The sequence below is a fragment of the Portunus trituberculatus genome, chromosome 29 (assembly GCF_017591435.1).
Source record: "Portunus trituberculatus isolate SZX2019 chromosome 29, ASM1759143v1, whole genome shotgun sequence".
Lineage (NCBI taxonomy): Eukaryota > Metazoa > Arthropoda > Malacostraca > Decapoda > Portunidae > Portunus > Portunus trituberculatus.
Window position 1 is genome coordinate 9,515,660 of NC_059283.1, and position 14,744 is coordinate 9,530,403.

Sequence of the window (14,744 nt, forward strand, 5' to 3'; positions counted from 1 at the left end):
TGACTGAGAAGCTTACGGGAAAGTGGCGTGTGGGAAAGCCTCCAGAGAGCTTAAGGACGCCGTACAGTCGCCTCTCTCTTCTCTTTATGGCGAATTGTTCTGCGTCTTCCCGTTTTCCACGAAGCAATTGGGTCGTAGCGCTGTCTTGGAGTGGCGGGAAGATGTCTGACTGTTGTGTCTCCCGCGTTTGTCATAAGTCGATATCAATTCCTCAAGTCTTCCTATTCTATAATGTCGTGACGTGATTGAATGTCTGGCAGAGTAACAACGAGACCATAAGGCGAGGGAATGGTGGAGTCTTGTCTTGGCACGGCGTCTCCAGTTCTCGTAACTTTAATATCATCTAGAATCGAACTCCTTTCCCTCCATCTTTTGTACCTGATGGTCGAGTGGCGAGGGAAGGCTAAAGTGTTCTCGTGGCTACTGTTTCCAGATCTCATAACCTTAATATCACATGGAATCGAACCCTTTTTCCTCCGTTTCCCTTCATTGCTTTTGTACCCGGCGCTACTGCCCTCTACCTATCGCTTCCTCCCTCCGTCCCACCCCCTACGCCTGCCAATGTCCTCTCATCCCTTTTGAACTTCTGTGATTGAACGTAAAAGCCTCAGATGTCCCAGATGTTCCGTTTCTCCAGATTCCCTCCTGCGTCATGAATATTTATGGGGACCCACGTGTTTTTTTCTCCCTTCTCTTCTTCCTCTTCTTTTTTTTTATTCTTTTCTTTATCTCATTTTTTTGATGGATGAGTGTTTTCTTCAGTGTTTTCTTTCTTATTTGTGTTTTTGTGTGATTTTTTTTTCTGTTTATACGTATGTGGTTGGCAAGGTAAGAGGTATTTAAGTTTTGTTGGGTATTATGAAGGAGTTAATTGAATTCGTTGTCGTCGTTACCACCACCACCACCACCACCACCACCACCACCACCACTTCCACTTGGAAAGACAAAATTTTCTTCTTTTCCTTATTTTTTTGCTCTCTTAGTTCCCTTTGGTCTTGCTCTTTTTTGTTCTTGTTTTGTTCCTCCTCCTCCTCCTCCTCCTCCTCCTCCTCCTCCTCCTCCTCCTCCTCCTCCTCCTCCTCCTCCTCCTCCTCCTCCTCCTCCTTTTCCTTCTTCTGCTACTCTTCTTCCTCCTCCTCCTCCTCCTTCTCCTTTTCCTTCTTCTGCTTCTCTTCCTCCTCCACCACCTCCTCATCCTCCACCTCCTCCAGCTCCTCCCCTCCACCTCCACCTCCACATCCACCACCTCCTCCTCCTCCTCCTCCTCCTCCTCCTCCTCCTCCTCCTCCTCCTCCTCCTCCTCCTCCTCCTCCTCCTCCTCCTCCTCCCAATACGCTGAAAAAGTACCCAAAAAAATCCCTCACTCTACATTGATCCTCCAGTCACGCTTTTGTCACGCCTTTGTATCAACACCCGACACTTCTTCCCATTCACTGACCTTCATTTCCGGGAGAGCAAACGTACAGTCGGTGTCAGTATAGCGTAGACACCCTGCCTTACCCTTCCCTCCTTTCCCATCACTCTCCCATCACTCCTCTCCCATCACTCCCTCCCATCACTCCCTCCCATCACTCCTTCATACATCGCTTCAATCATCGATACGAACCCTCCCTTCAGAACTGTCGATATGCTCCTGCTGTGTGTGAATTGCCCGTTACTCAATATTTCACTTTTTTCTGACTTATTTTTGTTCCTTTCTCCTTCTCTTTTCCGGTTGGGTTGTTGGTTTTTGAGGTTTTGTGTGTTTGGTGGGGAAATACAGTTTTTTTTTGCAGTTTTAGGGTTGTTAATGTTTTTTTGTATGAATTTTTCATGGTTTAATTTCCAGTGTTTCAGATTTTGCGAGATTGTTGCTGATTTTTAATATTATTGCAGTGTTTTTTTTCTTGTTGTATTTTATTTGGTGTTTTATTCAGTGTGGTAAAACAGCAAACAAAATTATCTCAATTCAGTTTTAGAGAACTTAATTTTTTTAAACTTGATTTTAAGCTAGAGATAAAGAGTAAATTCCAGTTACTGTATGATTTTTTTATTACTTTTATTATTATTATTATTATACTGTTATATTTTACTGACTAATTCCTATTGCTGGATTACGATATGGATTTTGTACACATATCTTTGTTTTCCAACTAATCATATATATATCTTCTATTCTCTGCAACTTCCACTACAACACGTTATATTTTCATGATACTGTCTGTCTATTATATCCTTTCTAATTTTCGTTTCATTCATCTTATATTTTCCTGATACTGTTTCCTGTTATATCATCCTCTAGTTTGTACATATATCACCATTATCCTTTCTTAATCATGTCCTTCGTCCTTCCTCTGCAGTTTTCGTTTCAAGACCCCAATGCCGCCAAGGGTCTCTTCCCCAACGCCTCCAAAGGACACCAGAAGATCGACAAAGTAGCGCACGTCGGCCAGGTGGTGAGTACTCTTTAACTCTTGTCTCCCTCCTGGACTCTTTGTGAATCTGCAACAGTATCCCCTTCAACATCCAGATTCTCTTCCGTTTTCTCTGTCCAGGAGCGAGGTTCGTGCATGCTTATTTCACGCCACAGAGGATTATTCTGCGGTTTACTCTTTTTCTTATTGTTTTAGTTCCCTGGTGCTTCAAAGGTGAGTGTATTTGGAAACTGTTTTTTTTTCCCTCTTGATTGTCGTGTATCAAAGATTTTTCGTATATATTTTTCGTGAAGGAAGACATTTTTTTTTTTTTTACGAAGATGAAGTAATGTCGTACAAGTGTTGTGCCATCTGCCATGGAAGTTAAGGAAGCGATAATTTTTACTATGTTTAAGTGGAAAGACTATTTTGTTCTGAATAAGAGGTTTGCCACCGTGACTGGAAGCGAAGAGAGCCAGATTTTGTTACTGGTTCAACGTACAAAGTCTACTTATGTTTAAAGGAGATATTCCGCCTGTGATGATAGTTGCGTGTTTTTACGTGAAATACACGTTTTCTGAGTGATATTCTTTCTATAGCTTGTGGAAGGTAAGAAAGATAATCTACAATTTACAATTAAGTGGTTAATGAAGAGTCTCGTGGATATTCTAGTTTCTACAATCATTCGTACAAGATGAGGGAAAGAGAGCGTGAACTGAGATAACCAAACATCTTCCTTATGATTTCTCAGTGATCAGATATCCTTCGTGACATTCCGTCCAGGTGGCGTGAGTGTGTTTGTTTACATTCACCACGACTTCCCAGACACGATCTTTTGGGTGAACAGAAGACAAATAAACAAACAGGTGCACAAAAGAGAGAAATAGCCCCTTGCGTAATGTCCAGAGAGAGAGAGAGAGAGAGAGAGAGAGAGAGAGAGAGAGAGAGAGAGAGAGAGGTTCCCAGTAAGCCTATGCGTGTTACCGTTCTGTGGGTGTCATTAGTTAATGTTCTACCTTCTTCCTTCTTTTCTGTAGTCTTTGTACGGAAATGCCCACAAATACACGAATATCTAGTATTTTCTGTTATGTATGTTTGAAATAGTTATTGGTAAGGAATTTTGTCTTCCTTGAGTCAGCTTTGAGGCGTTTTCTCTCATAATGTTCGAATGTGTGAATATTTACTAAGCTTTGTAAAATGATCACTTATTCTCCCGCATTTCAAAGTCAGGATTCATATTTTTCTTTAACATTCGTAATTCGACATGTGTTGTAGCAAATTCTTCCTTCATATGTCACATCGAACACGTTTTCTTTATCATTGCTTTGGAAAACAGTAATATATATGAATGTTTTTTTTAAGGTACCCAGACTTTTTGTTTTTCAGTTACGAAACTAATGTTCTTCCTACATCAATCAAATTCGATGCATTTTTAACCAATAGTAGAACACTTCTCACAACGAATGTAAATGAACCTCTTCAGTACCATGACACGTTTTCATATTCATTTTGCTTACTATTTGATTTTATACAGCTTTAGAAACTTATGTGGGGTATTAAAATAGTGAAGGCTGTGGCCATTAATGTTTTGACTTCCATAGACCCTCCCTGATGCCAATAAGATGGTCTAATCGTACCCAAAACTCTAGATAAAAATGCGTCCCAGTACTGAAAGGGGTTTAACAGTTCCTTCAGCATTACAAACCTAAGACAGTTACTCCTTTAATGGTCCACAGTGCATGATAATTGGATGAAATACTCAATTTTACCATGTGCTACTTGACCAAAAGCGTAGGTATTGATCTCAGGTAAGTTAGGGTTGGCCATATAATTCCCCCGTTTTCTACTGTTGGAGGAAGAGAAAGTTAGCAACGAAAATGCTTGTAAAGGGGGACCATGGCAGAGAGAGAGAGAGAGAGAGAGAGAGAGAGAGAGAGAGAGAGAGAGAGAGAGAGAGAGAGAGAGAGAGAGAGAGAGAGAGAGAGAGAGACTAATCCAAATACACAACCAAGCACAAAAAAACCTACAAAAGCGCAGAAAAAGAGAGAGAGAGGGGGAGAGAGAGAGAGAGAGAGAGAGAGAGAGAGAGAGAGAGAGAGAGAGAGAGTAATCCAAATACACAACCAAGCACAAAAACCTACAAAAGCGCAGAGAAGAGAGAGAGAGAGAGAGAGAGAGAGAGAGAGAGAGAGAGAGAGAGAGAGAGAAAAGTAATCCAAACACACACCCAACCACAAACAACCTACGAAAGAGAAACAAACCTAAACAAAGAAGGATACTGGGAAATCCTACATTAGCATGGTAGGAAGCCGTCACCGAGGAGACCATACGTATCCTTCCCTTAAGAACTGACCGCCCTTTTGTCCTTCCTGCTCTGTGCCGCCCATAGGACACGCCCACGGACATGCCAGGCCCACGAGAAGCACTATAGAAACACGCGATGGTTTGTGGAGGAGGAAGAGAAGGAGGAGGAAGAGGAGGGAGAGGAAGAGGTAGAGGTAGAGAATGATGGAAGGATGGTCAAGGTTACTTCTAAGGATTTCGAGGACTTTCGTAGGAGAAAAATCCGTTTTGATGGAGTTGGAAAGGTTTTATGATCCATGTTAAAGTTTTTTTATCTCTTTTTTTTTCTTTTAGTATGGCCTTGACCACTATCTCTTGTTTTTCATTCTCCTCCTCCTCCTCCTCCTCCTCCTCCTCCTCCTCCTCCTCCTCCTCCTCCTCCTCCTCCTCCTCCTCCTCCTGCCTTAATCTTGAAGTTATTGTTTTTGTTGCTATTGAGTTCCTTTCTTTTTTACTTCTTCTTCTTCTTCTTCTTCTTCTTGTTCTTCTTCTTCTTCTTCTTCTTGTTCTTGTTCTTCTTCTTCTTCTTCTTCTTGTTCTTCTTCTTCTTCTTCTTCTTCTTCTTCTTCTTCTTCTTCTTCTTCTTCTTCTTCTTCTTCTTCTTCTTCTTCTTCTTCTTCTTCTTCTTCTTCTTCTTCTTCTTCTTCTTCTTCTTCTTCTTCTTCTTCTTCTTCTTCTTCTTCTTCTTCTTCTTCTTCTTCTTCTTCTTCTTCTTCTTCTTCTTCTTCTTCTTCTTCTTCTTCTTCTTCTTCTTCTTCTTCTTCTTCTTCTTCTTCTTCTTCTTCTTCTTCTTCTTCTTCTTCTTCTTCTTCTTTTCATTCTTCTTTCCTTATATAAGCCTAGTCTTCCTTTTCCTTTCGTCTCCCTTCCATTTTGTTTCCGTAACTAGTTCTCTTAAAGTTTCATTCATATTTTTCCCTACCTTGTTTTTTTCCGGATGATTCTACACGCTAAACTTTCCTCCACAGCTTTCCTCCTCTATTCCTCCCTCCTCTTCTCTCTTCTCCACACGTCACTAACCTTTCTGTTCGTGTTTTGATTATTTTTCTCTACTTTTTTCTCATTTTCTGAATTAATCCTAACTTTTATCACATTTTTTAATCTCTTCGATTTTTTTTTGCTTATTCTGTTTATCATTTTCTTCTTTTTTGCATTTTTCATAATTCTGTATTCCATTTTCTTTTGTTTACTGCCTGAGTATGTATTTAATTACCTTATGTATGTATGTATGTATGTATGTATATGTGTGTTTATGTACGGATGCAGGCATTATGCAGGTCATTAAATAGTTAATCATGCGAGAAAGGTCATTAAATAGTTCAATCAAAGAATATAAAACGAAATATAGATTGGAGTGATGGATAGATGGAGAGAGAGAGAGCGAGAGAGAGGAGAGAGATGACGAGAGAGAGAGAGAGAGAGAGAGAGAGAGAGAGAGAGAGAGAGAGAGAGAGAGAGAGAGAGAGAGAGAGAGAGAGAGAGAGGTAGAAACACAAAATGAAGTCAATCAAAATCAAACGGATTCAAACGAGATATAGATTGGAGTGGTGAGAGAGAGTCGAAAAAAATGAGGGCAGAGTAGATGGAGGAGACAGCTGTTAGAGATAAGAGGGAGGAGGGAGATGGGAGATGGGAGATGGAGGTTTAAGGGATGGGGGAGAGGAGGAGGTAGGGGATGGGATTACTACTCCCAACATTCTGCTCGTCAATGGTGAATGTCAATACTGGTGGTGAGTTTCGCCTGTGGAAGAGTTAAAGTTGCATTGCATCATTCAAACTCAAGCAGGGTACCGCCTCTCTCTCTCTCTCTCTCTCTCTCTCTCTCTCTCTCTCTCTCTCTCTCTCTCTCTCTCGCTCTCGCTCTCGCAGACATTTTTTTCCTCATTTTCCTCATCTTTCTTCTTCTATATTTGTTTCTCTTATCCGTTATCAATCTCCCTCCTTTCCTCTCTCTTTCTCTTTCAGTTGTTCATCCCTTTTCGCACTTCTTATTTTTCTCCTCCCTGATTTCTCCCTTCCATTTCCTCTCCATTTATCTTTTTCCATTTATTCGCTTTTTTTCTATTTTTCTCTTTTTTTTTCTGTTTTCCTTGGGCTCGTTCTCTCTCTTTCTACATTTTTTATATTTTTTTTCTGTATCTTTCTCTTTTCCATTTTTTCTCATTTTTCTTCTATTTTCTTCCCCTCTGCAAATATATTTTAAATTTCCTCATTCCTCTCTTTGTTTAACTTTCCTCCATCTTTCTCCCACTTCTTTCATCACTCCTCTCCTCCATTTCTTCATCTTCTCATTCCATCCTTTTCTCCCTGTATCTTTCCTTTTCAATCTCTCTTTCTCCTTCCTGTTCCTTCAATTCATCATTTTTTCCTTTCCTCTCCTCCTCCACTATTTTTTTCTCTTCCCTTAGTTTATTTTCCTCCTTCATGCTTGACACTCATTATTCCTCCATTTCTCCCTCCTGTCCTTTTATCCTCCGCTACTCCACCACGTTTGTTTCCTCTTTCCTCCATTCCTTCCTCCTCTTCTTCCTCTTTTCTCAACATTCTCTTAGATCTCTCTCTCCCCTTCTCGAAAAATACTTGTGTACTCTTATTTCTTTTCCTCTTACTTGTTTTACTCTCTTTCATTCGTTTATTTATACTGGAAAACTCATAACTTCCTTGCTCTGTCCTGTTTTAATTCTTAGGTTGTCTTTTCCTCACTTGGTTTAATCCTCTCTTGGTTAGCTCAGTCCTTGTTCACTTGTTTGTTATTGGTAGTATGTGTGTATTGCAAGAGCGTGTTGGGGTTGATGGTTCCTGGTGTATTTCTTGCTCTCTCTCTCTCTCTCTCTCTCTCTCTCTCTCTCTCTCTCTCTCTCTCTCTCTCTCTCTCTCTCTCTCTCTCTCTCTCTCTCTCTCTCTCTCTCTCTCTCTCTCTCTCTCTCTCTCTCTAACAATATTATTTACTTTGAAGTTTGTTTATGTTAGACTAAGACAAGCTTCATTATGTCACTACTCCTATTTCTTTTCTCTCTATCCCTTCCTCTCTCTTCCTCTCCTTACTTCCTCCCTTTTACTTGATACCTCTCACTTTTCTCCCTCAACACTCCCTTAGTGCACAAGCAAGTCTTCTCTTCTGTACAACTTTTCTCTCCCACGCAACACCACTTGAAATTTCTCCCACTTATACCTCCAACACTACTCCCTCTCCCATTCCTTCCTCCTTGCGACCATAACACACTCCACCAGCCCATCTCTCCCTCAATACCCTTGGCAAACAATCCCATTTCTCGTCTTGTATACCCAGGCTCCCATATCTCATCCATTACACACACCCGTAACCCATTCAGTACACCTTTCCTTCACCCAAGAGTTATACTAGACACTCAAATCACTGCACACGCCTTGGCTTTACAATTGAGGCTTTGATGGACGAGTGAGATAGGCTAGATTTAGGAGAGTACGTGAGGGGTCGTGTGGGAGAAAGTAGACAGGACACGCACTTTTGGGAACGCCAGTAGTGGGCATTAAGCTGAGGAAGGGACATGGGAACACCATAAAGAGTGTGTGTGTGTGTGTATAGGCGACAATGGCAGAAGGGGAGAGAGGTAGTAAAAAACAAACGTGAGATGACTGAGACTTGTGTGGCAATTATCAACACTGGGCACTTTACGAGGAGAGAGGTGGTGGTGGTGGTAGTGGGGATGGTGGTGGTGGTGAAGAAGTACAAGTGAAGAACATAAAAGAGAAGACGGATTGTGAGAAAGATGAACTGATAGAAAAGGATACGAACAGAGAAGTTTCAACAGGAAAAAAAAAATGAAGAGAGAAAGGCGTACAGGAAGAGATAAAGAACAGGAAAGGGGAGAATGAGAGTTGGAGAAAAGAATGAACTGATGGAAAAGAATGATACGAAAAAAAAAAAAACCGATCGGAACAAGAAAGAGGAGAATCTAAACTGGAGAGAAAACAAAAATTAACAAAAAAAAAAAAGAAGGATATGATGCGATAATATATTTAAAAAGGAGAAGGGGAACAAAAAAAGGAGGAGAAAAAGGAAATAAAAAAAATGAATAACAAGAATAGAGAAAGGGATTTAAAGAAAGGAATTTAAAGAAAAAAAAAAAACGTTGATATAGGAAGAAGAAAGAAAGGAGAGGAACATCAGAAAGAAGAGGTGAGGTGAAAAGAGAAGAAATGGATGAGTTAGAGAAGAAGATAGGCGGAAATATTATATAAGAACAAAAACAAGAGGTGGAGGAGGAAGTTAACAAGAACATGAAAGGGCGAAACGAGATGTAGGAAGATGAAACGAGGGAACGGAAGGATTATAAAACCAAATACGAGGTAGAAAGCACTGGAAAAATAAAACAGAGAAGAAAAATGAAAATATGTGGTAAACTAGAGAAGGAAAAAGAACGTGAGGGAAAAGAAAGAAGATAACGAGAAAAAAATGTAAGATGAAGAGGAGGGAAAGAAAATAAGGCTAAGAAGAGGAAAACAAGAACAGAGGAGATAGAAGTAGAAAAAAAAAGATAAATGAATAGGTATAGCAGAAGTGAAATAGGAGGAAGAGTAATGGATGAAAATACTTATAAAATGATAATAAGAAAAGAGATTACTAAAGAAAAAATAATAGAAAATAAAAGGAAAAATGAGAATTGAAAAGGAAAATTAAAAAGTTAATAAAAAATTAAATAGAATAAAAAAAATAGTAATAGTAAATAAGAAGAAAATTAAATAAAAGTAACAAAAAGAGAAAAAACAATGAAAACGAAGGAAAAAGGTAGAAAACGGGAAACAAGAGAAAGGATAAAAAGACTTCCCTATACCTCCTTTTCTCTCCCATCACCAACTTTCCCCTGTTTCCTCCTTCCCCTCAGACTGAAGCTTAGCAGGACAAATAGGGGGAACACTGCCAAAGTTTTCTTATTTAAATCTAAGAGTAAATCATCATTCGTCTTGTGAGGAGAACACGAGGGAGTAATGGAGCGAACAGGAGGGACTCTGCTATCGACAAATCCTTCCTCTGTTGGCATTTCAACCTTCCTTCGCCTCTATATTTAAATGCATTGACTTATAATTCTCCCAGTGGTGATCTCAGACAAATTCATGAGGCCGGGTACGTTTGGATGCATATCTTTGCTTTGTTTATTGACTGGATATTGATTTTAAGTGTTTTTATATTTTTTTTTTATTTTTGCGCCTTTGATGTTTCGATTTATTTGGTTTGATTTTTTTTTTTTGCAGATTTTGTTTTATGTGTCTTTTTTTTGAGATTTCCTATTTTTTTTCTTCTCATTCTTTATCTTTTGTTTGGTGTTTTCGTAGTCGTCGTCCAAGTCCTCCTCCTCCTCCTCCTCCTCCTCCTCCTCCTCCTCCTCCTCCTCCTCCTCCTCCTCCTCCTCCTCCTCCTCCTCCTCCTCCTCCTCCTCCTCCTCCTCTACCATTCCTATTATCACCACGGCCACTTTTACCAGAGCCTGTTTTTCTTCTTCTGTTTCTTCTCCTCCTCCTCCTCCTCCTTTCTCTTCTTATCCGTTCCAGACTCATTCTCTGATCAGTAAGTAGCTTGTTTTCTTCTGTTCTCTCCAGTGAAAACAAATTGAGTAACGGTTGCGGTGTTGTTTTCTAGCGTGCATGTGTTGTCCTCGCGTTTCAGTCCGTTGGTGGGGTGGTGGTACTGCTGTAATTCCATGAGTGAGTCGCTGTTTCGTCCTCGTAAAACATTCGTGAGCCTCCGTTTTCATATGTAGTTAAATGTAGCGCGTGAAGTCCCTAGAGTTTTTATCGATTTATTTATTCCTTGCACTATGGACGTATTGTTGTCTTTCTTCAACTCTCAGGACTAATTGCATCTGATTCCACCTCACTTGCTCTATTTGAGAAACACACACGTACGTCTTTATGGCATTTTCACTATTGATCTGCGAGTGTTTCGTTGTGAAGTGTTGTAGGGGCGTCTGGCAGCGAGCGAGCGGGGCGGTACGAGCACTGCGAGGAAGGGCCGGGGCGCGTGGCACAGAGTGTGTGGTCAAGGTGTTCGTGCGAGAGTCAAGGTGCGCGCTTACCGCTCCCTGAGTCTTAGCGCCTGATTACAGGTGTTGTTGCCTCGCTGTGGCGCCCCTGGTGTGGCTGTGGAGACGCCCCGAACCTGCGGTGCCCCCTGATTGAAGTATATATTTGATGAGAGGAAATGTGTGTGTGTGTGAGGGGGAGTTAGTAGTGATGTGGTGTTGGTGGTAGTTGTGGTGCTGACCCTCTGGACGACACATGGGTGACCTCAGCCTTTGGGTCACGCGCCCTTACGCCCCTCAAGACGTGAGCAGGAGCCGCCCTCCTCGTGGTGCCGGCGGGGAGGGCGTCGCGGCGGGGCGGTGTTAGGTAAGGGGCGTGGCACTCCCGGCCCCTCACCGCCCAGGTAGGCACCCACGGCCGCCCCAGCCTACCTCCTGACGGTGCGGGCGTGAGGGAAGGTTCTGGCCGCCGCCCTGGTGATCGGGATTCCACCCTGTGTTGCGAGGCGCCTCCTGACAGCGTGGGTGGGGCGCCGTCGGGGCATAACAGTCTTGGTGGTGACGAACATGAAGAAGCAACACAGAATATTTAGCTGAGTCTCCCCCTAATGTCTCTTAACCTGACGCGCGGAATTAGGCAGTTGACACGCCACTACTCTTCCCTGCGTCAGTGTTGGTGTTCCTTGTCTCGTGAGTCAGTGGCGCCTCCTGGCCAGCGAAGGGTGTGGGCTGTTTATGAAGGACACACAATGAAACAAAACTTTTCCCTATTCCTGAAAACTTGATTCTCGTGCCGTGGGCTGTTTGTTCTGAAGGGGGGGAAGAAGAAAGAAAAGTAGGAGTGGGAGGAAGTTGGAGGTAAGGATGGTAAAGGAGGAGGAGGAGGAGGAAGTGAACATTTAGGGCGTCCGACTCACTACTGGCGATATTGATCCAGCGTGAGGGAGTTTGATCCTAGTCTCATCACACTGCTCACCTTGCCCCATTACCTCATCGTGCCTTGTCCTTTAGGTGCTCTCAGCTCAGAGGCTCACAATCCCAGGTGTTCGCAGGGAAATGATGGGAAAGCGACCAGTTCCCACACCTGCTACATCTGCCGCGTCTGGTGATACAGGTGCTTTGATGGGGTGTGTATGTGCGTGTGTGTGTTGATGAGGCAGTGAAAGGACCGTGAGTGGCAGTGAGGTGAGGGATGAGTGTGTGGGGAGTGGGAATCACGAGCTGGTCACTGGTGATTGGTATTAGGTATCAGTGCTCGGCCAACATCGGCGGTGACGCGGCCTGGGTCTCGGGAGGTGAGGTGGTAGTGCTGGAAAAGTAAATGACTCTAATCGATATACAAAAAATATGTATTACTCTTTTGGACATAATTTCGTCTGTTATTTGACTGCATTCTCTATTTTCACCTCAATTTTCTCTCAAGTAATGCTTTGAATGCGAAGACTCGTTTGGTTAGGTTATGTTATCACTCACGGAAAATAAGTAAATTCGTACAGTGTCTCTTCGTATGAACTATTCCCTTTACTTCCTCCTTCATAAGTCAGTCCGTCTGTCTCCACGTATTATTACTTAATTTGACCTATAATGTCCTCACCGCCATGCCTTCATTACACATTCCGTATACTTGGTGCTCTTTGAACCTAATACTCGGACCTTCCCGCCTCATCGAGCTGCGCCCTTTATTTTCACTTTCATTTCCTCCGCGCCGCGTACTATTTGCACATTCCGCTCACGTCACCCCGCACGTCTACTTTCATTCCGCAGGCTTCCACCTCACCCTTTCCCCTCACTTTCATTTCTCAAATTGCGCTCCCTCCTCACTCCAACACTTTGCCAGTATATCGCTCATTCCTAATTTTACCTTCTGTTTATCTATGTGAATCTCTCGTCTCGTATTTCTCTTTTCTTAAGGTGTTTTGTATTTCTTTTAAACTTTATATGTTACAAATTCCCGCTCGATCATCGTAATATTGTCGTATTTACCTGATTTCAGTTTCTCGGGCTCACCTTCGTTATTTACCTATCTTGCATTTTTCACTCTTTTTCATTCTTCTTCATAATCTCTTCTATTCCTGTGCCTTATTTTTGCTTTTCCCTTCTGCCAAATCTTAACCTTTTTCCTTTCAGAATTTCTCGCTATCTTCTATAATCCTTTGTTTTTATCATAAATTCTTCACTTTTTTTCATAACCTCTTTATTTCATCGTCCGTGTCTTCGCATTTTCCTTTATTGATGTTTAATTTCTTTCTTTTCATAATTCCTTTTTTTTTCTTCATTTCTTACCTACTTACCGACCTCACTCTAGAAACACTCGCATATACACTCCTAACATACTCCACCTTACCAAACACCACGTCACTCCTTCAGACACTCTCAAACACATTCCACTATGCCAAACACCGCCACTATCCCAAACACACTGAAGCACTTTCAAATATAGCTTTTAAAGACGCTCCTTAACAGAGATAGACACTCCCTTATACACATGCACTCCCTAGCAAGCACTCACAAACACTTCTGTACTTTGTTAACCTCATTATCACACACGTACGCAAATCACATAAGCACTCCCTCAGTCTAGCAAAGTGACACAAAAACAGATATTGTCTAGTTGCTGCTGTTAACAAGGACGCGTCTTTTCCTGTGTGTCTCCCTACCAGAGTCATCACTAGTAGCTTTTTGAATTACGGAGGAACTTGTGGCCTTGACGCGCTGGTGATGTGGAGTCGCAAAGTTTGGTCGCTTTTCTGGCTCGATTTAACTGAATGCTATTGTAATTATTTGTAGGAGTTTGAAAGGATGTGTTAGTTTGATAGGGTGTTGGTTTGACAGGGTGTTGGTTTGACAGGGTGTTGGTTTGACAAGGTGTTAGTTTACAGGGTGTCAGTTTACAGGGTGTTACTTTACTGGGTGTTAGTTTGACAGGGTGTTAGTTTGACAAGGTGTTAATTTGAAAGGATATTAGTTTGACAAGATGTTAGTTTGACGGGATGTTAGTTTGACAGGGTGTTAGTATGACATTGTGTTGGTTTCTTTTAAGTTTTGTTTTACCATATTTTCAATGGCTTTAATGTTATTTGTGAGTCTTTTAAGTGTTTACTTCCTGCAATATGTAGATTTATGACTTTTATTCCTCTTATTACCATCAATATACGGTTTTCTGTTATCGTATTAAAGAATCTTTCTATTAATTCAAAGTTTCTCAAATTATTACTCATATTTTACTTCATATTTTACTGCCTGGTTCTTTTTCCAAATTTTATGTTTACTACTGCATTATTTCATCAGTGTTCCTGTTTCTTTTATTTTATTGAAGCTCTCTACTTGTTTTTTTATTTTTTCATCTATCTATGAATGAGTATTTTTAGGTGTATTGAATTATTTACACCTATTCTATTTGTTTACTACTATTTTATTTCACAAGTGTTCCCGTATCTTTTATTTTACCGAAGCTCTTTACTTGTTGCCCGTCATTCCGAGTGTCTATGAACGAGTATTTTTAGGTGTGTTCAATTATTTACACCCATTCTATTATTCACCGAGGCATGCACACTCTTCATAAGGCAATACGACTGTGCGAGTGGGGTGAAAAAAAGTACCCCGCTCTTTCACAGCAAATTATTGGCCAGATTTTACATAGTGGCGCTAACAGAACATATTGCGTGGAACAGATTGATTGTGAAAGAGGATCCGATGATGAGAAGGAAGGTAACTCGAGTATTTCAAACCAAGTGACGGAGATAGAGTAATACGCATAGCACATTGAAAGCAACGGTTTGGTTCTGGTGCTGTGATGTGGAATTTAATGAAGAATTATACACTGATTAAAAAAGTACTTGATATAAGGAACACTTTAATCCATTATATGTTTCTATATTATAGGGCAAAAGCTATCCAAGGGCAACATAAAACGACAAAAATGGCCTGCTTAGTTGCCAGTTCCCTTAAATGTCCGAGAGGGTTAGCCATGAAAAAAGAGTAACTGTCTAAACACCTCCCTCTTAAAATG

The 14,744-nt window shown here is 41.3% G+C and overlaps 1 protein-coding gene across 8 annotated transcripts in view; it reads left to right on the top strand.

Annotated features, from left to right (window-relative positions):
• The window catches only part of LOC123510428 (potassium voltage-gated channel subfamily H member 6-like), a 699,140-nt gene that overhangs the window by 196,481 nt on the left and 487,915 nt on the right, over positions 1–14,744 (top strand). For all 8 annotated transcript variants that reach the window (XM_045265606.1, XM_045265610.1, XM_045265612.1 and 5 more), the window contains exon 11: positions 2,340–2,435. In XM_045265606.1, the coding sequence (XP_045121541.1) occupies positions 2,340–2,435 (96 nt within the window). The remainder of the gene's footprint in view (positions 1–2,339; positions 2,436–14,744) is intronic.